The sequence below is a fragment of the Sipha flava genome, unplaced genomic scaffold, assembly GCF_003268045.1.
Source record: "Sipha flava isolate LNK unplaced genomic scaffold, YSA_version1 108_pilon_pilon, whole genome shotgun sequence".
Taxonomy (NCBI): Eukaryota; Metazoa; Arthropoda; class Insecta; order Hemiptera; family Aphididae; genus Sipha; species Sipha flava.
Window position 1 is genome coordinate 892,860 of NW_020271725.1, and position 25,856 is coordinate 918,715.

The window sequence follows — 25,856 nt, forward strand, 5'->3', positions numbered from 1 at the left end:
TTTGGGAAAATAATAACAAGAAAGTATATATTTTTTCAGTAAATATAATATATGAGGGTTTTACATAATTAAACAAAAAAAAAAAAATGTAATCAAAGTTTTTCTAAATTAGAACAATTTTATTCACTTAATTCTACATTTTGACGGTAAAACTTTTAGAACTTAACTTTTTTTTATATTTTGTAATTAATTTTTTGGATATGATATACAGAAGGGTGTTTTATATCTCATTTAAATAGTATTTTAAAATGATAAATTGTGTGCTTCCAAAAATAATGTCTTCCTTTTTAACCATTTAAAACAAACACAAAAAAAAAGTTTTTAATATTTTAAATTTTATTTTTAATATTTTTCAGTGTATACGCCAAAATATTAATTTATTTTGTTAAAATAAATATAATATTTTTGTATAAAAATAAAAAATGTTACATAGCGCCATAAATCTTTATAATTACTTGGTAGCTCATAAACAATATTATAAACGTATTATACTTTCCGTGAATTACAAAATATTCTTTAAAATCCAAGTAAAATGTATTTTAATGTAATTAAGCTTATGCATTTTTAAGACAGCATAGCATGTAAAAAATATATATTATGACACATTCAAGTAAACAACAAACGAGTGTATACGATTTTCATTGTTATTTTTCACAAGTTGTATATTATATATTTAATATTTATAGGGAAAAATGTTACACCGCTTGTACATTAAATTTTTTAATTAATATTCCAATAGTGTTAAAATAATAAAAATATAATAACTACTGTATACGTATAGTGAAAAAATCATCATCGGTGAAAAATCAATAAAAATGATGTTTAAAAATTAATCAATGGTTGAACGTCTGTATTGACAGGAACTTGCCAAACATTTAAAAAAATACTAGAACATTATACAAGCATATTTAAATACCACATTGAGCCTAATTAAAACTAATATATGGTACATTACGAATCTTCCCCGTGTCCAAAATATGACACGCATTAACAACAGTAAACGAACATGAGTAAAATCTACAAAAGATTTCACACAAAAGAGTCTCATAAATAAATTTACTTATCAATAATATATTTTCTCATATCTTACTTGAAAATGTCTCCTACCGACCTAAATTAAATCGGTCCAGGAATTTACAGAAAGAAATATTTAAGAAATATTCTTTCACACTTTCACGTGTTTTTTATGAGTTATAAGCAATGACAATCGAACAAACTTAATTTTGGTATCATCAATATTATTCTTTGGAAAAATAAATACGTAAAGTAAAAACAAATTGGTTAGATTACAACTCTTATCAGGTCAGTCTTTAGAAATTTACTTCATACACCTTTAATCAACTAATTTTATTAATATTAAATATATTTTTTTAAATGATTAGGTCCATTTTTAAATTTATTTCATGTTAAACATGTTGTTATTTATATATATTAAAATTAAAACAGCCAAATAGGTTACTTTAATAATTTTTTTTTTTTTTTATAAGCATAATATTTTGTTAAACGATACATACATTTTAGGTCAAACGCTATTAAAAATTGTACACCACTATGATTATTTTATTTTTTTCTTTAGAAATATTTTATGAAAATCGTATTAATTCAAAATTGAAATACGATTTAAGTTATAGGTGTTTTTCGTAACTTATAGCGAAGCTTATGCTCGTTATTCTCTGAAAGTGATTAATGAAAATTCTTTAATATATATATATTGTACACTTAAACGCAAACATAAATGTCGCACCAGTAATCACATTTAGTCATTTCGTTCGATACGTACATATGTATATTAATTATTACACGTTGTACAGAGTACTCTTTAACGTGTAAAACTTCAAAATTATTAACAATAAGTGTATGATGTTCAACAAATACGATTTTAAAACGATGATATATCAGTAAATAATTTTTCTCCATGGGCAAAGGTGTGGAAATCTCAATCACAGGTAGTTATACTACTATATTGCCACGCGCAAAAGTCCTACATTAAACGAAACATCGTAATAAGAATCGGTGACATGAAAACAATTGCAGTGAACCATTCTATCGGATTAATTTCGTTTCGGTTGTAATACATGCACGATGACATTATACATGTATAACGTATATAATATATACGGAGTATTTTACTGTATTTGTCCCTGTCAGTTACTCGTTTTCTAGTTTTTGAATCCACTTTAAAATGTTATCTACCGCTGTACTGAATTCCCATATTCTTCAAAATAATAACTGATTGTTTTGTAACACAAAATAATAAACAAAAAATACCAATGAAAATTTTTATCATTCTACAAATTAAATTACGGAATTTTAAGGTCCATATTTTGTAAAATTATAATTTTTTGAAAATTTTAAAATGTGTTTCAAAATAAAAATAAGCCTAAATATATATTTGGAAAAATTCCATTTACCTAATCTACAAGATGATAATTTTTAAATAAGCTATACATTGAAAAATATTTTTATTTATTCATTTTATTCGTGGAAAAATACAAAAAGTACTAACTGAAATCAAATTTAAAAAATATTAGTTCCATACAAAGTTATTTCCCAAGACAATTACAGTAAAACACTACCCTGCGTTATGCAAATAATTTATATACTATCATAATAATAAATGGTGATGAGTATTTATAAATTTTTTTTCTTAACGTCTTCGGAAGTAAACCATCCAATTGGTTATTATTTACCATAGAAATATATATTATAAATTATAAATAGAAAATAATTCATCATAGGCCAACCTCAATATTTGCATGGATCTATTGTGATATAATATATACAATATATTCGTAATTGTTTCTTTTAGATAGAATTGTATCAAGTAACAAAAAATATACATCTTCCGTTATAAGTATAATAGTACAAGTATATACAAATATATAATAATAGTTACATTCGACGTGTAGATACATAATTTAAAATTATCTTATAAAGTTAAAAATTTGCGTCAATGTTAACTTATTTTCATGATCACGTTCATAACGACGTTCAATCATTATCCATATGTTTCGCGTGTATGTTAATATTACAAAAAAATAAATTTATATAGTTTTTCACAATCCAAAAATTCCCAGCCATAATTTTCTTATATTTTACGATGTTTGATTTATAACTGAACGAGAATAGATGACTAAAAACAAATTTGAATCAGACCTGTAACATTGTATACAGCGACGATGCATACATCGCGGTTGATATACTATATTTATGTATATAGACTAAGAAAAAGAAAATAAGATTCAAATGTTGTCATATTATAAAAACGCAAATGCTGGTTTACATCCGGATAAAAAAAGGATGGTACAAAGGGAATAAAGTAAACGATTGATTTTCAACATGTTTTTTTGTCTTCGTAATAAACGTTATAATATAATTATATTATGTCATCGCTGAATGCCTATAAAAAAAAAAACATCACATCAAATAGAGTGGATGATCCTAAAGAAAGCATATCGTTGTAGTTTTTGGTGAAAATTGCCATAAGTTTATAATGGAGTTTAATATTTAAAAATAATGCTGCAACAGTTATACGCAAAATTATCAGAATTATTAAGGTTAAATTTTAATAAATACAAAAATTCAATTTACTTTATTTTTTTAATTAAAATCAATACGTTTTTTGTGCACAGTAAAATCTACTTAATATACTTAGATAAATTACTTACACGACCAAAACACAATATAATTAATAAATCCTTTACTTTTTGTCTCAAAAATATGAACTTTGTAAATTTACTATTTAAATTTTCCTTCATTGATTTCACCAAAAATTTGACTCCTTGTATATAATATAGAGCTACAATAAATTTTTACAAAAAAAATCGGTAGATGGCTCTCGGTATGATATATTATTTACACCTTGTGTCGATGACATGTTTTTTACTTTCTATATATTTCAAAATTACGCTAATAGTCCTTCTTATAAAAATCATTAACTTTGAATAAATAAGGAAAACATGGAATATTTATATTTATTTAAATATCTTGTAAATAATTTGTCGATTAAAATGGGCCAATGGTTTCTATTAACTACCGACAACAATAATTGCACCTGATTGCAATCAGGTTGAAAAATCATTTTAAAAATACATTTTTGCGCTCAAAGTAATAACCTCTTTAATGTTTAATTGTATAATAAACTGTTTGTGTCACACCTATACAACACTGAAATAGTAATTAGAATTTTTAATTGCATCTCAAAGATGAAAGGAAACAGATTGGAAGGTCATGACGAGCGATAACCGTAGGTTAAAACACATTTTAAATTCGATACATTGACGATAAAGAAAAAATAAATAAATCATACTTTCTTTGAGTTGAAACTTATTAAGATCAGGTCATAAATGCCATTAAGTACTAATATCCTCTTCGAAAAATATTTATAAATTTACACCGCACTGACAGTGTTACAACCATCTATCTTACTTATATTATTAAAAATATTTTAACCATGAAATATAGCTAAAATTACTATAAAAAACGAATATATTTATAATGACGAAACAATTAAATACAAAGTATAAATTTTGCTACACAGTACACAATATAAATTAGTGATACCTTCAATATTTAATGCGACTACAGAATTTTAGCGAACAGCTTTTTGGGATTATTTGCAATGTTTTTTTTTATTTTTTTATTTTTTTGATCTGTATACGTATATTTTAAAGACATTTTATCAGTTAAGTTAGTTTTCGAGGGTTTCAGCACAGTCACAACGAAAACTGTAATTACAGTTGGAATACGTCGTTGCTTTTAAAAAAGTATACCTCTTCTCTCTTGCCAAGAAACACGAGACACTCGTATCCATGCAATATGATAGATGCTAACCGTGCGACGAGACATTACGATACAGTCACGAAAAAATACCAATTTGAAGAATGCAAAAACACGTTTTACAAAGGGAGACTGAACCCCAGTAGCGAAAATTCGGAAAAAGATTTGAAACTCTATACGCTTGGTGCACGACGAATATGTTGGTGGGCGAATCAAGCGTGTACTATACTCACGTAAGAGTGACGTACGCGCACGTGGCCGTGCATCTCGTGGGCTGTAGTCAATTTGCACCAAAATTGACTCAAACTATATACAATATGTGTAATTTGCACCAAAATATTTGAAATGCGTTAGTAATTTGCCCTAAAATAAGGATATGTAATTTGCACCAAAACTAAAATCTATTACTTTTTCAATAGTATTTTGATAAAACCAGCGTACAAGTATCTATATATCGATATATAAGAAGCTAAAAACACAACATTTTAGGTTAAAGATTCTAATCCGTTATTTAATTTATTTATACTGAGGTCTATACGGTACTTCAGTTTTGATCTCAAAGCTACCTTATAAGAATAGTCAATAATTTATGATGGCAGTTTAATAATTTCAATATTTTAAGCAAAAAATCATTATTGTCATTCGAGTCTATCCAGTCTAGACGTTGATGAGGATACTGAGGAATAATCGAATATTCGATAAACAAACAAATAGATATTCATTTTGGCACAAATTACAAATTCTACTTTCGACTACCTGGAGTGGTGCAAATCACACGTCTTTAATTTGGTGCAAATTGCCAACTCCCATCTCGTGCCGTGCATAATGTATGTTACTCACCGCGGAGCGTCGTCGTGGGTTTGGATTCGATACGAGGCACGTGAGTACCATGTCGTCGGATCGGCCGGCCGTGCACGTGTCTGTCCGTAGGTACGCGAACGACTACTGCAGCGGCGGCAACCGTTGCGGCGTGACCGGCGCATTTTTCCGGAGCGCATGTCCGCCGACGTCTTGGTTAGATCGTCGTACGCACGTGGATACAGCCACTGCGTGAACGCTGTGTGGCCACGGAATGCCAAGTTTAAACCATTGCAAAATCCTCGGCCGAGTAAAACAGCAGCGATAAATTAAGACGGGTCCAGACCCGGAACGTGGGCAAGGAAATCCACGAGGCGAGTAAAAATATGCCCTCTAACTTTTAGAGAGAAAGAGAGAGCGAAGTAAACGAGCAGGCATTAAGCCCGAGAAAAGCCCTTTACAATGTCGCATCAGTGAAGCGCAGTCCTCGCTCGGATTTCAAAGCTCCACATCGGACTTTTCAAAAGATACATATCAATACATTAAAAAAAAAAAAAATCAACCTTTAAAAGTTAGATTTCGGAAACACTCGTCTATACATACATATTTTTCGGGGTTAAACGAATTTGAAACATTTTAAGTTTTATTGTATTCTTAATAAACATTTGAAATTTTCATGTTTTATAGAGCAAAACAGCAGGAACATGAATACTATATAAATAGTAATTTTTTTATCCAATGAAGACAACCTCAAAAAATGATTTTATTTCTTAAAGATATTGGTATGTAGAATTGTATTTAATAACGTCCCAAAATTCATATGTACCAATTAAAAATAAACCTGCCTAAATTAAGTACGAATCTTATTAGTTAATAACCTCAGCCGTTAACACTGTAACATAATGAAAAAATTATTATTATTTTTCATGGTGTGTTAAATTAAAATAAAAACATAATTATTACTCTAATCAGTAGCCATTGGATTTTTATAATAAATACCTAATCATTATTTATTATCAGGGCCAGCTCTAGACAAAATGTATACGTAGGAAAAATCAAAACTCGCCTTCCTTTCGTTTTTGATCTCAAAAAAAAAATGTTTTTATTTAACTATAGACAATTAACGAATTACATATAAATATTATTAAATTATAAGAATTTTATTTTTTATTACATTTAAATAGTCCATATTTTTACTAAAATTTAAATACCTTAAAATAATAAATTTTCTTCACAAAAATTTTAAAAAGGATATAATAATGAATCCAACATTTTTTATTTTTAATTAATTTACAGATTCTACTACTGATATTAACGCAATGGCTTTGCTTTGTATCATCAGCGTATAGCCCGTATCGCCGCGCCAAAATAAATAATTTATATTATTATTATCGACGTACAACGAACGTCATTTAAAAATAAAAAAATCAAATGTTAAGAGGACGCCATATCCGCATGTGTTGTTTCCGTTTGACATACATACAGCATTGTAAATTTGCTTTTAGTAGTTCAAATGTAGTAATGTTAGCTCAATATTAGAGTAAATTAATCTATATTTAAACTTTGAGGAAAGAAATTGTATGTGTTTTGTTGATCTATTTTTTCCAATATTTAAATTTTTAAGCGTGTTATGAGCATGTAAAAAATAACAATTAAAAAAAACATCATAACTCGCTAAAAAATTAAAATATCGGAAAACTCAACCAACAAAACACAGATAATGTTCTTTCCTTGACGTTTGATAATAGGTTAGTTTACTCTAATATTAATGCTAACATCACCACATTTGAATCACTGAACGCAAATTTGCCGGTGAAAGCCAAAAGCGAAAATGGTTAATTTTTTCGATAGACTAAAGCGCAAATTCATTTTGCGCTTTTGTACCTTAGTAGTGGGATAAAAGCGCAAAAAGAAATACTGCACCCGTTACACTATAAATTTCATTTTAAAATAATTAATAATTATTACACATCGTAATGAAATATTTTGTCATGTAGATGAAGAATCAAAAATTGTAATTTTTACAACCAAGAGCAATTATACTTACAGTTCATATATGTAGTTAATATATTCTACATAAATAAATGTACGTTCAAGTGGTGTATTGTATGTTGCCATCCAAAACAACTGATATTTATGCCAAAATATGACATTTAATAAAAACATTATGTACTAACGAATTAAAACCTCAAAATATATTTATGGATTTTAAATTATCTACTCATAATGATCATAAATGCTTATGATTTTGTGTATTTTTCCATATGCACAAATAAAATGTTACCGGTTTCACTTAGCACAAGCTTGGTACAAACAAATTGGGAAATTGGAACTTAAAATTGAATATGATAAAAATGAATCAGAAATTTCAAATTGGTAAAAGTATTTTTTTGAATTAGCATTTTTACTTTCCACTGAAATATCTGATGCGTTTTATGAAAAATTTTCTATTCCTCCTGACAATGATATGGTATAAACGTTTACTGATTATATTTTAGCAAATTTTATTGAAAATTACAGCACGTATCAACAGCACCTCTGGGCTGAGCCATCTTCAAATGAGCCAAGGACTACTAATGGTCCAGAATCATACCACCGTCATTTGAAAAATCAATTTTATAACCCATATCTATCTATTTAAATTTTATCGAAGTGCTTAAACAACCAAAGTTTTTAAGGCCGAAGTTTACTTAAAAATGTAATCAAATGGGTGAAAAACCACAAATCGCAGCTTTAAAGTCAACTCCAATATAATGCATAGAACATGTATACTGAAAAAACGATTTGCAGATTAGACTATTTGAAAACTGTTGGCTTCAAATTTTAAAGTTAATACTAATATTTATTATACCTACTATTTGTGTTTAAATTTTTTATAAATGTTTTTAATTAATTTTATAATCACTAAAAGCTTAATAACTATATGATTTTAATAAAATAAACTTCCTTTTTGTAAAATTGATTTGCGCTTTTGGGTTGCATTTGGGTTATATTTTTCGCTTATGGACTATGGCTAATTTGCTGTGTTGTACGTATGTCAAACGGAGACAACACATGTGGGTGTGGCGTCCCATACGTTATCTTCAGTTTGAATTTGGTGTATTAAACATTGTTTATCAACTTGTACATAAATCGTCCCAACTAAGGGTCACGTTATTGTACGTGAATATGAATGTACGTGTTCACGTATACCGTGATCACGTGAATGAATCAAAATAAATCACGTATGGTTAATACACGGCAATCAACGAAAGCTTAATCACGTGAGCACGTATCTGAATCATATTCACGTGATCACGTGAATTAATATATTCACGTGAACTGGCATTAATCAAAAATTTGATTGTATAAAAAATAATTATTTATATATAATTGTTAATGATACCTACATGGTGGTCATATATTGCATTACAAAAACCGATTTTAGGTACTATTTATTTTGTTTATTTTATTTGAAAATATATTTATAAGTTTATTGATTAGCTTCATGATCTTTTATTGAACTCTGTAGTGCCCGTCGCATGTGACTTATCTAGTTGTTGGATAAGTAGTTGTGTGCCGGGAAATCTTTATGTGCTCGTAGTAATTCACCGTGAATTATTCACGGCGTCCGGTTGTGAAAATTGAACTCGCACACTGATACCATCATTTTGATTGAACGTTACAAGTTATAATTGTACAATGTAAAATCGTAAACAATTATCATAAATACGAATAAAAATTCCTAGTAAAATTTCCTGTAATGAAATCCCTTTTCATAACTTTATTGATTTTTTTACCAAAATCGAAAATTGTTGCGCTAAATATATTTTTGAGTGTAGATGGGCATCACGTGGATGCAAGACCACTATTATATTATAAAAAAATAATTAAAAATTATAAATAAGATGTCTTTTTCGTTCATTATTTTGTTTATCTATTTATTATAATTTCTTAGATTAATATTTATTTATACATAATTTATTATTACATAATCTATTTATTATAATATTTTAGATTATTATTTATTTGTACATTATTTGTTATAATATTATCTATTTGCTTAAATTTGTTTACGAAGTTTTATGTATATTAATTAATATTAAATTATTTACGTCATAATTTAAAACATAAGTTATTATTATTATTTACTATACGTAGGTACCTAAACAGTTGTACTTAAACCTAGTTTATCCATACTCATTATATACGAGGACCGATGGCGACAAACATGATTATGTAAATTCACGTATTCACGTGATTATATAAATTCACGGATTCACATGAATAAAATTATAAATACACGTGAAATTTTAAGCAACGGGTTTTATAAATTAAACCTTAATTTCACGTGAGCAGGTGAAAACGTATACAAGTGAAATAGGGAACCCTAGTCCCAACCAAAACTTAACTTAGTTAATTGTCGGATACATATCAGTTATTATTTTTGTTATTTAAATATATTAAATAATATCTTTTTTTCTCATCAGTGTTTCAAAAACGGTTTTCGGTTTTTGCGTTAACTTAAGTAACAATATATCATTCTAAATACGGCCCTGCCTACCATCAAGGAAATGCCGCTCAGGCAGAGGCCTGTATTGCCTGTGCCTTCCACCAAGCCTGATACATGCCAAATGATTAAACTATTCATCATCAATTATATATGATTGTTTAGACAAGAATAAAGTGTTACGTTGCTAAGAAATTCAATAAAAATAATTAATATAAATATGATATTTAGGTATTCGTATAATCAGTGGTACGATTAATCATATTAGTATTCAAATATCAAAATCAAAATATAATATTGCTTGTAATTTAATTGAAAATAATGCGACATGCACGTACGCAATGATTTATATTTTTGTGCGCGAGGAGATTACTTGAAGATGTTTCGTAGCCACAGTAGTTTGACGGCAAGTCTCAGACTAATGTATTATAAATAGCAATCGTATTACCAAATAAATTGGCGAAGGGTTTAATTTAAACCGTTTAAACACAGAAACGGTTTTTTTCACCGTATGCGACTATGATACGAGTATACTATGTAAATATTACGAATATGTGATATTACTATCTGAATTACAAATCGGAAGCAGCCAACTGACAATGACTGCAGCCTAAATCTTTTGTTTCGTGTTTCCCAATCACTTTTCTCTTCTCATTTTTATAGCTATGTCATAGTGACTTCATATTTAACACATCAGTACATATAATTTAATATGTATACATATATATGTATGTAGTTGAATATTATTATTATTATTATTATTATTATTATTATTTCTATTATTAATATTACTGCTATATTTGTTATCAAGTATTTTCAATTACGAAAGTCATCAAAGGAAAACTCGATCTCGCATCACTACTGATCACTTTCATGTAGTTATTCGTGTGCATATTCATCTGTATTTGCCTTATAAACTAATATTATAATATACTGCCGTTCTGTTCGCAAACAAAAAAATATTTATATACTCTCAGGTCAAATGTAGATAGTTATTAATATATTATATATAATGTTTGATTAGATAATCTTTTTAATATTATGCTATCAATTAAATAGTTATGGCTTTTGTTTTTTAATTATTTATCCAAAAAATTATTCTACATAAAAAAAAAAATCAAATTTTCAATTTAATATATGCATTTCTTCAGATTTTTTAGCTTTTTATACGGAACTTAAAAGCTTGGCTACCACTGAATTACCCCAAAATAGTTCTGCTGCTATATTATTTGAAGTGGAACCAATACAACTCATTCTTGATCGAATTCTGCGGTAGAATACGAGATTGTTGATTTAATTGATAAGCTGTTGTAATACATTTATTTAGAGCTCCTATAAAATAGTATTTTTAATACTTTTTAACTTAGCCTCAAAACTACAATGATATAAAAGATAAAAGCACTGGAAACAGAAGCGGAAACAATGTGGAGCTAAAAATAGGAACATGGAACATCAAATCTATAAATGACCAGTGCTCTCAAAATTGTGACTGAAGAAATAAAAAAATACAAAATACTTTTGATAGCTATTCAAGAAATACGCTGACTCTAACGATAGCACCATATTTTATAGTTGTACAAATAATAATAGACATGAAAAAAGGGTAGATTTAGTAGTGTAAGAGAAGACTATGCCTTGCTTCAACCCATTTGTAGCAATTAATGAACACATCAGTTTTATTCAAACTGTTAGGAATGAATTAAGGAAAAAGAGGAAGAAGAGAAGAACATACTCTATGAAGATTTAGAAAAAACTTTTGTCTCTCTACCAAAGAAGTGAATAAAAGTAATAGTGAGGAATTTTAATGCTCAAATAGTTTAAGAGCAACCTTCTAGCCAACCATCGGGCATGAAATCTTATACATCACATCAAATGACAATCACAAGAAACTAATATACTTCTCGATAGCCAAAAATAGTATTATCAGTAGCACATATTTCATTAGGAAAAATATTCATAAGCAAACTATTTTACTATTTTATCTTATATATATGTATATCTTATTTACTATATTACCTTACCAGATGGGAAAACGAAAACAAAAACCCGAATTGACCACATAATCATTGATAAGAGGTATCAAACGTGCATAAAAATGTTTGAACGTACAGAGGTAGAAATGGAGACTCTCATCACTATTTAGTGATTGCGAGGTTTGTGTTAACACAATCCATCAAATAGACTAATAAAAAAACAATTGAATAATGTTATAAAATTAGATAGAGAAAAATTAAAAATAACTCGGACAGGATAGTGTAATTATTATTATTTATTATTATTATTATTTTTTGTATTATTCGATTTGAATGCAATGATTGCATTTGATAAAAAAAATTCTGAGCGGACAAGGAAATCTTTTTTATTTAATTTTATTCGTTTTTATGGTAATAAACAAAGCGTTTTAATAACAGCTTAAGAACGATTTATACAAATAGGTAATTTATATAATTATAATTATAATTCATAATTAAAAAATATCTTAAAAATGAAAAAAAATATAAAATAAAAGAAAGAGCTCAAAAGTCGCTCAAATATTTTGAAAATTTAACCATGTCTGGGTAAGGATAATAGAAGTAAACAATTCAAATTTCAAGTTTTTATGAATGTTTTTAACCGAATTACAACAAAATTAAAATATCTATGAATAACTCAAAAATGGTTAAAATTTTCTGAACTTTTAACCGTAAGGAGCAAAATTCAAAATACAACAAAAAAGATCTCTTATCATTTTTTATTTGAAGCAATATTTCGGGTAAAAAAGGTCGTCCGTAATTATTTAGTATTATAAAATCGTGAAATTATACGTTTTTTCTCCTTTAACCGCTTTTATTTCGAATACTGTTTCGAAAATCGAAAAATTACCTCTTTAAGTACCAGCTCAAGAATATTATCTTTCAGAAAATATGCTACACTTGATACTTTTGAGCAAGTTTAGAGGGAGAAAAAGTGTTTACAGAATAAATAAGAAAAATAAATAAACATCATTGTAAAACTGTAACATTCCTCGCTCCGCTCAGAATTTAAAATCTTATGAAATTAGAGCATACAGACACATAACAAATGTGACAAAAATTAAGATTACAAGGAAAAAATTCTACGCGGTCAAAAATAATGAAGTCTTTAATTAAAGCAGCAGAAAGCCTAAGAAGTAAGAAAATAGGACAAAAAATGTATGGTTCAATAGGGAATTCCAAAAAGCAGTTGGTAAACGTTAAGCAACAAGGCAAATAATGATAAAAAAAAACCCTACCCGAGTCAATATAGAAAGTTACATAAAAACAATAAAATAATTAGATGAAAAAAATGACTATCGAAAAAGGAAGTTCTAGAAGAGATGGAGACACATAGAAAGAATCCAAGGATGTTTTTCGAAAAATGCACATTAATTAAAGATGGCACGTACTTCAATAATTATAGATGACGATAATAATTTAGTATCGGATTCGGAGCAGATAGTCAATAATTTCAGGAATTATTCTGAGAAACTACTGAATAACAATAATGTTAATCAATACAATAACTACCTGCCTAATGAATAAGTAACAAGAGACACCATAGAAGCTGAATTGTTGGAACCAAACCTGGAAGAAATAGAAAAAATTGTGAATACATTAAAAATAATAGAACCCCAAGTGAAGATAACATTAACTCGGAACCCTAAAAGACAGGAGGAAAAGACATCTTGAAAAGTATAGTATAGTATACAAGTTGTATAGTATAGTTACAATGTCTTATTACAAAAGTGTGGAGGAGTGAGTGGATGAAGAATAATTATAAAATGGGCATCATATGTTCATTTTTCAAAAAAGGTGATCCATCAAAAGTATAAAACTACAAGGGAATCAACCTTTTTGAATCAATTTACCAAATACACTTTTATTGCTATTTTACATAGGCTTGAAATTTTTACGGGAGACATAATAGGCATAATATAGACATAATTATCAATGTGGATTTTTAAAGGAAAATTCGATAAGTGACCATATTTTCACACTACGATCGATTATGGAAACATTTTATGAATTTAATAAAGATCTACAATTTACATTTATTGATTTAAAGTATGTCTATGACTGAATTAACAGGGGTCAACTTTAAACGATAATAATATATTTTGGAATCCCCACAAAACCAGTGAGATTAATTAATAGTTATAATGAAAATACGATGAGCCAAGTGCATTATCTGGATAAACTGCCAACATTTTTTAAGTAAAAACTAGACTAAAACAAAAAAACGCACTGTATCCAGTACTATTTAAATTGGTGTTAGAAAAAGTAATGAGGGATGTATGTTACAGGTCCATGAAAATAATTGGGAACAGGACTCTACTACATAGGTGGATATTTGGTCACATCCGTGTGAGGGGGGCTTAAAATTGTTGTCTTATTCATTAGCGTAAACATACATTTTTAGGTGCTTCAACATACTAACTAGTGGCTACTCCTACTTTATTCTAGTCAAGGCACCAAATATATACAGATAAAAATAGGAACATAAAAATATAAAACATTGAATAGCTAATCATTTTTTTTTTTTTTTTGTTATTCTAATTGTATAAATCTATTTCTTTATTTCCTACAAAACATGGTTTTCCCTAACAATGATAGTCTGTATATATTCCAGACCATCCACGCATACCAACAAAATAAAATAAAAATAATAAACATTAAATATTAAAATATACAATTTATTTTGACGTCTGGTGTGATTTGATTGCTTTCATGAGGAACTTAAGCACTCCAAGTCCCTCCAAATATCCACCTATGCTCTACTAGCATATACCAATAATATTGTTATCCTGGGAAAATCTCAAGACCAGATAATCTCGAGTACAATTAAAATAAGACTGAATATTAATGAAGATAAAACAAAGTATATGATAATGACCAGGCGTTAAATCAATATACAAATTGTCAATATAGGTCAATTCACTTCTGTGTAGGCTAAATACCTGATAGTCAATACTAACTCTAAAAATTATATGCAAAATATTTGAGAGTAACAGCAGCAAATCAAGATTTTTTTTCCAAGAAAAAGATGTTCAAGTCAAGTCTAATATCAAAAGAATCTTAGATAAAATTCTATACACTTAACCTTTGGCCAGTCATCATATATGGGTGTGAAACCATATATGGTCAACAACAAAAGGTTAGAAAGGAAAACTATTGAGGTGCGAGAAAAGGATTATGAGAAAAATCTATGGAACTATACGGAATTCGGGTAGTGGGGATTATGAGTGGAGGAAATACGCAGATATTGAAAGTCTATTCAACAGACCAAACATTCAAAGTATCCTACTAACAAAAAAATTAGAATAAGCTGGGCATATATGGTGGGATAATCAATATTTGATTAGTATAGTTTTAACCAATAATACATCTAGAAAGAGGCCCCGAGAAAGACTACGCTATTAATGGATTGACAGTGTAAAGAATAATGTAAAAAAACTGATCAAATAGTAGTAATAGAAGATGCTGATGACAGGAATCGTTGAAGAATCTTAGTAGAAGCTACGAAACGACTTTATGGCGTTTAAAGCAAAAAGAAAATATTTATAAAACCGATAAATAAAAATTAACGAAAACAAATTATTTTTGAATAAAACTATTCGATAAAAAAGTATATAAAAATAAACCAAAAATTGAACCATTTATTTTATGTATTTATTTATTATTTATTTTATTTATTTTTTGCATTTATTTTGGTGAATTCAGCTACATTTGTGAACAAACAAAAAAAAATTAAAAATCCATATTTGTAACAAATTATGTAACTCTACAGCATACATTTAAATTTTTTTTCTGTCAAAATTCCGTCTAGAATCAGGGCGTACAATAATTTTTAGTTTTTGACCAATTATCAAGAAATAATCGGCAAAATTACTGTTCTAAATTCAAGAAATTTAAGGAGTATGATAAGTTTTAAAAATAGGAAAACAGTTTATGAGAATTTTAACCCTACCACCCTCAATCCATTTGAATACTATACAACGATGATGAACCGGCATGATATTTTTATCCATAAAATTGTAATATTGAATTTTAGTTTATATTATGACGCTATTCATTTTTAATCATCATTTGATGATTAAAAATAATTATTGATAAATAATAAATAATTAATAATATTTAAATTTGTTTCTATTTAGAAACAATGTTTAAATTCCACATTGCTGTAAAAATATTATTTTTTGTATTTATGTTTCTATTTTAGTGGTTTAATATTAATCAAATCAAATTATAATCATCATATATGACAAGTTTAATCTGTTGTATAATGTTAAATTATTTGTATTTCTGTTTAATCTATAATAGCTTGTAGTATCGGTACGCGATCGCTTAATATAGCAATCAAAATATAGACCTTGTAATTGATTCACTAATTTATCACGTATACTTACAATATAATTATGAATTAAGTTTAGCTTAATACTAAAAGTCAATATTCATTTTAATGAATTTCTTGATGCATTGTTATTTGTTCAAGAAAAAAATTAATTAAATTTTAAAATGTATTTGTTTATACAGTGTTTAAAGCAAAGTGGCTGTTAATTTATAAATAAATATAATTTAGTTAAAATATTAAACTAAACTCTACACATATATGTACATATAATAATTGGTATATACTTATTCTAAGCAGCTGAATATCTACCTATATATTTTAATTACTGAAAGCTAAGTTAATAAAAATGCATGTTTGTTTATTAAAACAAAATAGTTTTAATAAAACCCTAATTTAAATATGTCAACCGAACTTGGAACCATCGTGAATATATTTTTCAGACTGTAACTTTTAACTTAAATTAAAGATAAACATAGATGAATATTTTAATCAAAATCATAAAATCCCAAATTAAAACTTGTACTACGAATATGTATAATATGTATAATTTATTTTCATTATGTGCAGACATACCATGTGTAATCGTTGTAAAACGTATGTAACATCTATAGTGACATACATTCTAATAGATATATTTTTAAATTTGTTAAGAGTGAAATTAAATATTATATAAATGTAATAAAACTTTTGATAATTATGAAAATAATCTAGATGTATTATGTTTTATAAGGTACCATGCATTTCAAAAAAAAATATTTCATAAAAAACAACTTAATTTAGTAATTTAAGATAGAAAAATAAAAAAAAAGAGAATTCCAACTTATTATGTGATGTGATGTTTTTTTATTAACATTTTAAACAACAATTCATTTTTACATAGGGCATATAATACATTAAGTAATATAATATAAGCATGTTGAACTCAATATTTAACTACATTTTTATTTTATTTTATTTTATTTTTTATTTGCTTTTATTTAAAAAATATATATCATATTTAAATCGTGCCAGAAGATTAAGATAATATAAATTATTTCCGACGGAATAAAAAGATTATTTTAATTGAATAGGAATTTTTCCACTTAATAAAGAGATTTAAAATATTGTTTATTTTCAAAAATTATGTTTCTTGGACTTAACTTGAATATGCTTAAAAACGCGATTGTTTTTTTTTTTTTTTTAAGAAATCTTGAATAACTTTATTTTTAAGCAACATTCCAAAGTTTGAAATGATTTTTCAAGTTTTATGTATAGTATATAATATATATATATATATATATGTATAGTTTTATAATAGATAAGTACAATATTTTTTTGTTTTTTTGTTTGATTGATACATCAATCAATTCATGCCATAGAACATAAAAATGAATGAAACGACAACTTGCAACCCTTCAACAAATTCTGCGATTTCCAAAGTATTGCAGCAGAGCAAATTAATAGTTTAGGATGAGTGCACAATGGCATACAAAAAAATCTTTGGGAGCATTTGACTTCACGTTGCAAGATTTACAAAAAAAACATAACCGGTTTGGTGGTGCAATGATTTTATTGGTAAGTGATTTTCGCCAAACATTACCAGTAATACCACAATAAACGCCAGTCAACGAAGTTAATGCATGTTTAAAGTCATCCATTTTATAGAAAAACATTAAAACGCTCAAATTAAATATGAACATGTGAGTCGAATTGCAGGATGACCAATCTAGAGAAGTTTTTTCCAAATAATTGCTTGATATTGGTAATAGCAAAATACCTGGTGACTCATCGTCTGGATACATCATATGTCCTATCAATATTTGTTACTGTACTGAAACTATGACCGAACTCATCGAGAAGAATTTCCCAAATATTGCTCAAGATTACAAAGATCATGTATAGTTGAGCGAATGAATTATAATGGCTGCAAAAACCGTTGATGTCAACGAAATGAATTTTCAGATTCAAAATTAGATAACTGGCGAATTAATGACATGCAAATCGATTGATTCCATTACTAACCAAGATGATGCTTTCAACTATCCAACGGAGTTTTTTAAATTCGCTGTAATTTCCTGGATTATCACATCATAATCTGCAATTAAAAATCGGTTCGGTCATCACTATGTTCCGGAATATAAACCAGCCACGTTTTTGTAATGGCACCCGACTTGCAGCGAAGGAATTAATGAGCAACGTCGTCGAAGCCACAATTTTGAAAGGGAAGTAAAAAGGTGAAGACGTTTTGATTCCACGGATTCCTTTGATTCCGAACGACATGCCATTCGACTTTAAACGGTTGCAATTTCCAGTGCGGCTAGCATTTATAATGTTGATAAATAAATCTCAATGGTAGTGGGTAAGTGTTTGTGGCATTTATCTTGAAAATCCATGTTTTTCACATAGCCAGTTATATGTCACCTGTTCCCGTATCAGAATACCAACAAAAATATTTATATATGCTCAAGAAAAAAAATTAAGAATGTTGTATATAATAAAGCATTAGAATAATAAACATTTTTTTTTAAATACTTTTTTTATTAACTATACCAATTTGAATTCAATATTCATAATTAAGACAGGAAAATATCTGTTGAATTAGCTAGTAATTTATAAATAAAAAAAATACATAATATGTACATACCTAACTGGTGTCCGATCTTCGTGACATTGGTTGGTGTCATGGCCCATGGGACAATTTCCAATCGTTGTTAAATATTTAGCTAAGTATACAAAAATACATATTATTATACTCATATGTACAAAGGGTCAAGGTTTTAAAATTATATAGTGAAACTATTATACAGTAATGTACACCTTCAAATAGAAAACTAAAATGAAATATGTTTAATATATTATTATCTACATAATATAAATATAAAAAAATGTAAAATGTTCATAATAAGTGTGATTGGGTATAATTAATATTATGTACGTGTTTATATTTTAAGGCGAAAATATTTTCAATATAAATTCACACTTTGAATGAACAAAACTTTATATCCAACTTGGAGAAAAAAATAGATTTTGTTTAAAAATTAAAATACAAATCATAAAAAATAAATGCTTACATGAATTTAGTTGGTATAAAAGTGCAGATACATATTATAATAAATAATAAACTTTCCAACGTCCAAAACATCCATTATGTCAGCTCAATATTGTTTATTATTTTATTATCCATTCAACGTTTTTTTCAATTTTCTTTTTTCGTGGTATTTTCAATAGTGATCTTATTTCGTGTCCCCTTGAAGATCCTGTATGGAATAAAGAATTCCTGCTTTACGGCATAATATTATGGTATACTAATATATCCATAAATAATATACTAGTTAATTAAAATATACGTACGGAAGTCACGTAAAGTTAAAACTTTAAGCAATCTTAGAAACAAATAAAAACCATTTGACCTTTGAAATAAAAAAAAAATAAATCCCAAGTTAATCCTAAGTGCAAAATTAGTTCTAGAAAAAATGTCTTTTATTATTTTTCATGAGAGTGGTGTAGATGGTATATTTTGAAGAATTTTTTGGTTAATGAAAATTATTTTTATTTCTATTCCCAAAAAGACATTATACTCGTATACATACTGCATAAAATACAAAGAGGTATAGTATTTTCGTTGTGAATAAACAAAAAATTTCAATGAATAAATATTAATAAAGGTTTTCCAATACGCGTTTGAACAAATTTTGCGTAGTTGAAAAAGCTGTTTGCCTTGTTTATGTAGTAAAAGTAATTCAATTTTTTATTATATAGTGTTTTTATTCGTGGGAAACCGTGCACATGCATTAGTGTCGATCAGATATTTTGTTATTTATTTAATGAAATATTAACCTCAAAAGAGAAAAGAAATCAGTTATTTTATTCGGTTTCCGATGGTAAATTGTCATCAGCATATGTGTATTTTTTTTGTTTTATATAAAATTAAAAAATCAGACTGGACAATTACGTTCGAGAAGTTACTTTTCAATCCTCTCTATAATTCTTTTCGATTCAAAAGAGAAAACTGAAAAAAACTTCGAAATAATTTTCAATTTTACATCAAACAAAACAAATCAATTTTGGTTTTATTATTCAAAAATTATAAAAAACTGTACTGTTTATTTAATGTCGATAAAAATTCATCTTAATATTTAGTCCAAACGTTTTGCCATAAAATATTTTCGTTCATGATAAAGCGTTTGTTAACAGCCATTATTGTTTTCGATTTTTTTCAAAATTTCCGATGTTATCGTGGTTCCCGAGAATTTACGTCCACGAGTTTTGTCTGGAATCCTTTTCATACGAATTCATATTCATACGAAAAATAGACCTACGACCGACGCAACCACCGGAACCAGTGTCCACCGACAGCGGTTCCCGCTTGACAACCACATTACCCAACTCTTTAATGTTAACGCATTCTGTGACATTACATTTAGAATCTACATTGTAGATAGTACTCGAAAAAAGTGTATGCGTGACGACGTGGGTTACCCGCCCGAGCCGAATATAAATAAGCCCCGTCGGGACAGGCAAGGATCCACGAGTTCCCACAAATAAAAAAAAAACATCAAGGTTTGATCTTTCATGTTTTATTTCTTATTTTTTAGTTGTGCATTATGTTTTTGTCCTTTCGAAAAACGGTCTCCCTTCATCTCCAATTATAGTTCAAGATCCCCATTTACGATGGTTCTGATATTATTAGTGAAGAGTGACTGTGATGCGAAACAAACTAAACAAAAAACTGTTTGTAATTAAATATCGGTCAAGTGATAGTTATAAAAATGCTGATTTCAGCAGTGCTCAACTTGGCAAAATTAAAGGGGGACCCTGTTTAAATTAAAAAAAAAAAAAAAAAAAAAGTGTCCCCAAAACTTGTCAAGTGTTATAATTATGACGTAATAATAATAGGGGGACACCAACAATTCTAAAAATTAGTCGGGGTGCTCCGTACCCCTTCAAGTTGAGCATTGAATTTTGACAAAATTAATCCTTCCATTTCCCTGCTGACTTCGTAGTACACTTCAGTGTTAACAACGACACGTTACGTCGAAATAGTACAAGTAGTAGTTCGCGGAAATACCGTAAGATCGCGTGAACAATAATAATATCGAAGACACGTGGTCGTTATCAATCAAAGCCTTGGTTATCAGTTATGAAGCCATTTACCACTAATTTCAACCATCGAGTACAAAACATTGATAACATTTTTATACAAATTAATATTTGTTATTTTAAATGATTTTAATATTATTTAATATTATGTTAATATCATAAAAAATCGAACTGAGGTTACCATGAATTGTTTTTCAACCAAAGCAGTAATACAAATGGTCGTGCGTCAGTATAATTCATCGAAAAAAAATTCAAAGGTACAAAGATCGAGTTTATTTTGTCTGAAATATTGATTATACTTGTTATTAATATCCTTTTTCAATTACATTTGCTACCTTGAAGCCTCTTCGAAATTATTTAAAACAAAATTCAAGATTTCTGGACTCTTTGAGAGTACATGTGAAAGCTGGAACTGGTGGATTTGGTTTCCCAAAATATGGTGGTGAAGGTGGCAAAGGCGGTGATGTCAGTTTTGTAGCTACAGATGGTATGTTTACCATAATTTATCATATACACGCAGTATAATCTTGATGATTTGAAGCTAATTTTTCAATGGATATTTTACATCGGATTATTTCTAACATTATATATAATATTACATTTTCTCTAGACATATGTTTGTATAATTAAGCACTATATCCAGTTTGATATTGTTGTTCATTATTTTTTATGTATATTTAATTTACTTATTTTGATTTCGAAGAACACTTAGTTAATGGAGTTTTCTACCTATTATATGGTATTATATACGTGTACGCACGGGCGGTACTAGATATGCTAGAACACCCCTAATATATTGTAGATGGGGTCCTACAGTTTAAGTCAATGAGTACAGGGCCCATATTTTAATTCATGTTATTTATTCTAAAGTATTTGGTTATAAATAAGTGATGTTTCATAATAGAAAAAACAAAACTATATTTTCTTAATTTTTTTTACAAAAATTCATAATAATATAACAGCTATATTTGACTACATATTATAAAAAATTTAAGCTTATCAAGAAAAATATATACGAGATTCAAGGAAACATATTCATTGGGACTAGTAAACCATAATATTAAATTAAAAATTAAAGTTATGTTTATTCAATTATAGATTATAGTGTATTAAATATATCTAAGAGATAATTTAGATAGGGCCCAAAAGTATAGTAGGCACCCCTTGAAATATAGGTCTGGGCACGCCTATTTGTGTTCCTTAATATTCATCAACTGTTCCCATAATTAATTTTGGATGAATCTATAAACTAAATATCTACTACCTTGCAGTAGATCCAACATTTAAAAAATATCATGCTGGTATAGATACTTTTTGTTTTTTTGTTAAAATTATCTATAGGCTATAATAATTATAGCCTGTAAAAAATTATTATTTTCAGAAAATAATTGCTGCATTTTATTTTACACCAAATATATTTTTATAATACTCATAATATTTATAGAGATTAACAAGAACTCGATTGCTAAACATATATTATTATTTGAATTATTTTCTCACGAATTAAGATAACATTCAAAATATGAATTACTTTTGACTTGGATGTTTACATACATATTTTGTTTAATAATTAATTTTTTAATTTTAAGGTATGACACTAAAAGATTTTTTAAATAAATATCCACGAAAAAAAATACAAGCTGAAACTGGTGGAAATAGTCATAGTAGACGTATACTTGGTCAAATTGGTCAGGACAAAAAAGTAAACGTGCCTATAGGTATAACTGTGTATGATGATAAAAACGTGTTAATTGGTAAGTAATGAGTAGTTTCACTTGTGTAAATATATGCAGATTAAATAACTGTTATATAATTATTTTATTGTAGTAAAATATGTGAATATAAAAATTTAATTTCAAAATTATGTAATGCTTGTAATACTGTTTCATACTTCTTAATACAGAAATTAAAATCATATTGTGTTTTTATTTAAATTATTTTCAGATTTTTATCTTAATATTTATTAATTGTATTAGTAAAGTTATATTTCCAGAATTCATATTTATCCAAGTCCAACAAATACTGGAACAGTGTTATGTACATTTTAATATTTTATTTAATGCTTCAAATATATAGTTTATTTTAATATTGTTTATAATATTTAATGTGCTTGTTCTTAACCTTGGTTATTTGTTATTGGTTTAAAACAAATATTTTATCAAAATTCTTTTCGTGTTTGCTACACATTTATTTTTGTTATTTTAAGTTTTCTGAGTATTGATAAAAAAAATATATATTTGTTGCCATTGCTGAATACACAATTTCATTCATTCATTTTTTGGTTTAGCTCTGTGTTATTTTTTTGTTTTAGTTATCAAGATACTTATATTTGTGCCAATTTTTTCGTGAAATCAATCATACTTGAAACATTCTATTTTTCTAGGTGATCTAAATGAAAAAGATTCTGAGTTGATTGTGGCTAAAGGAGGAGAAGGAGGTAAAAATTCCAATGGATATTGTGGTGTTAAAGGAGAGAGCCGATCTGTAAAACTTGAACTTAAATTAATTGCTGATATTGGTCTTGTTGGTTTTCCAAATGCTGGAAAATCCACATTTTTAAAAGCTATTTCTAATGCCAAACCTAAAATTGCATCTTACCCATGTAAGTTAAATCTTAACAAAATTAAACTGTTTACTATATTTTTTATTTTTTTTTTATTATAGTCACAACCATTAGACCCAATATTGGTATTTTGTCCTATGAAGATTTACGACAAATATCAATGGCAGACTTGCCAGGGCTTATAGAAGGAGCTCATTGTAATATTGGAATGGGTCATCGATTTCTAAGACATGTCGAGCGAACAAAATTACTGCTTCTTATTGTTGATATTAATGGTTTTCAATTAAATCCCAAACATAAATTTAGATCATGTTTAGAGACAATTATTTTATTGAATAAAGTTAGTTTTTAATTTTTATTACAATAAATTCTACTAGTGGTCAACAAATAACAATCCCATATGTGTTTTTGCCATCCTACCAAATTTTATGATTATTATTTGGTAATTTTTTCATATAAACACTATTCTAAACCATCTGTAATTTTTCAAAATTTAGGAAACTAATATTGTAAAATAAGTAACTTCTTATTAACTTAGTAACTTTCTAGTTGATAAAATGATTTTGAGTTTCAAATTTTTGTTGGCTATCAACCTTTGAGTTAATCTAATAATTGAATTTATTATTGTTACAATATATTTACTTTGCAGGAACTTGAATTGTACAAAGAAGAACTACTTGATAAACCTGCAATGTTATTAATTAACAAAATGGATACTGAGGGTGCCAAAGAGAAATATTTAGAAATTAAAGATCAATTAGAAAATTTAGATGGTGAGTAGAATTGCTATTTTGATATTTTCATAATAAGTAGATTAATTTAAAAAATATAAATATTCTATTTATTATTTCAGAAGCTCTTTTATCATTTCCAAAAGAAATACGACCATTAAAATCAATTAAATTTGATAAAATCATACAAATATCTGCTAAAAACCAGCCAGATGATATAAAACAAGTTAAACAAATAGTACGTAATCTGCTAGATATCAATGAAGAATTAAGTAATGATGTAGAATGCCATCCTCTAGAAGATCTTAAAGAACAATTAAGAGAACGAGGGCCAGTTTTATTATGATCTATATATATTTTTTACCTTAGAATATTTCTATAAAATTAAGTATCTTGTTATAATTAATGTAATAATATAGATTTTAATTATTATATAATTTTAAATATTATATTGATTACATTAACAATACATGTAACATTTCTTCTTTATTTGTATGTAAAAAATAAATAATAAAAAGGGAAAACACAAAAGAATTTGTCATTTTACTTAAATTATTGTTAATGAATGAAGCAATTTAGTACCGGGGTATAAGTAATCATAATATGTAAAAATAAACTACATATTTGTTTATGTATATATATATATATATATATATATATATATATACAAATAATGTTTTTAATATTCAATGTTACGTTAAATATCTATTCGCTAAATTATAATTTTAGGAAATGCATGATTTATATTTAACATTTATAATTTCTTCAAATAGTTTTTCCGCGCAATAGATTCATTAAAAAATATATAAACTAGGCTAAATCTTCTTTAAACATTGTATACATCTGTTATATGTTATTTATTGTTCTGTAAAAATATTTTTTAATAGTTTGTACTATGAATTCATAGTAAATATATAATTATGTTTTTATATAATATTTATTAGTGTGCAATATATTATTTTGGATGATTTCTAAATTTCCTGTCTTAGCTTTATATAAAAGTAAATAATAATGGAATCTTGATAGTTTGATTCATATCAGACCACAATAGTGATAAAAAGTTATTTTC

The 25,856-nt window shown here is 27.1% G+C and overlaps 2 protein-coding genes across 2 annotated transcripts in view; one reads left to right on the plus strand and one right to left on the minus strand.

Moving 5' to 3' along the window:
* Positions 1 to 5,735, minus strand: part of LOC112686270 (agrin-like) — a 216,703-nt gene extending 210,968 nt beyond the window's left edge. The window contains exon 1 of the mRNA XM_025558477.1: positions 5,620 to 5,735. The gene's annotated coding sequence lies outside the window, so the exon portion shown is untranslated. The remainder of the gene's footprint in view (positions 1 to 5,619) is intronic.
* Positions 5,736 to 21,675: 15,940 nt separating this feature from the next.
* Positions 21,676 to 25,185, plus strand: LOC112686374 (GTP-binding protein 10 homolog). Its single transcript, XM_025558608.1, has 7 exons — positions 21,676 to 21,750; positions 21,836 to 21,980; positions 23,083 to 23,247; positions 23,877 to 24,095; positions 24,158 to 24,396; positions 24,706 to 24,829; positions 24,910 to 25,185. The coding sequence occupies exons 1-7, from the start codon at positions 21,676 to 21,678 to the stop codon at positions 25,131 to 25,133; spliced, it is 1,191 nt and encodes a 396-aa protein (XP_025414393.1). The 3' UTR covers positions 25,134 to 25,185.
* Positions 25,186 to 25,856: the final 671 nt, after the last annotated feature.

Coding starts and splice junctions, on each gene's coding strand:
- LOC112686374 (XM_025558608.1), top strand. CDS start 21,676: ATGAATTGTTTTTCAACCAAAGCAGTAATACAAATGGTCGTGCGTCAG. Junction 23,248..23,876: donor TGATAAAAACGTGTTAATTG/GTAAGTAATGAG, acceptor CTATTTTTCTAG/GTGATCTAAATGAAAAAGAT. Junction 24,830..24,909: donor TCAATTAGAAAATTTAGATG/GTGAGTAGAATT, acceptor TTATTATTTCAG/AAGCTCTTTTATCATTTCCA.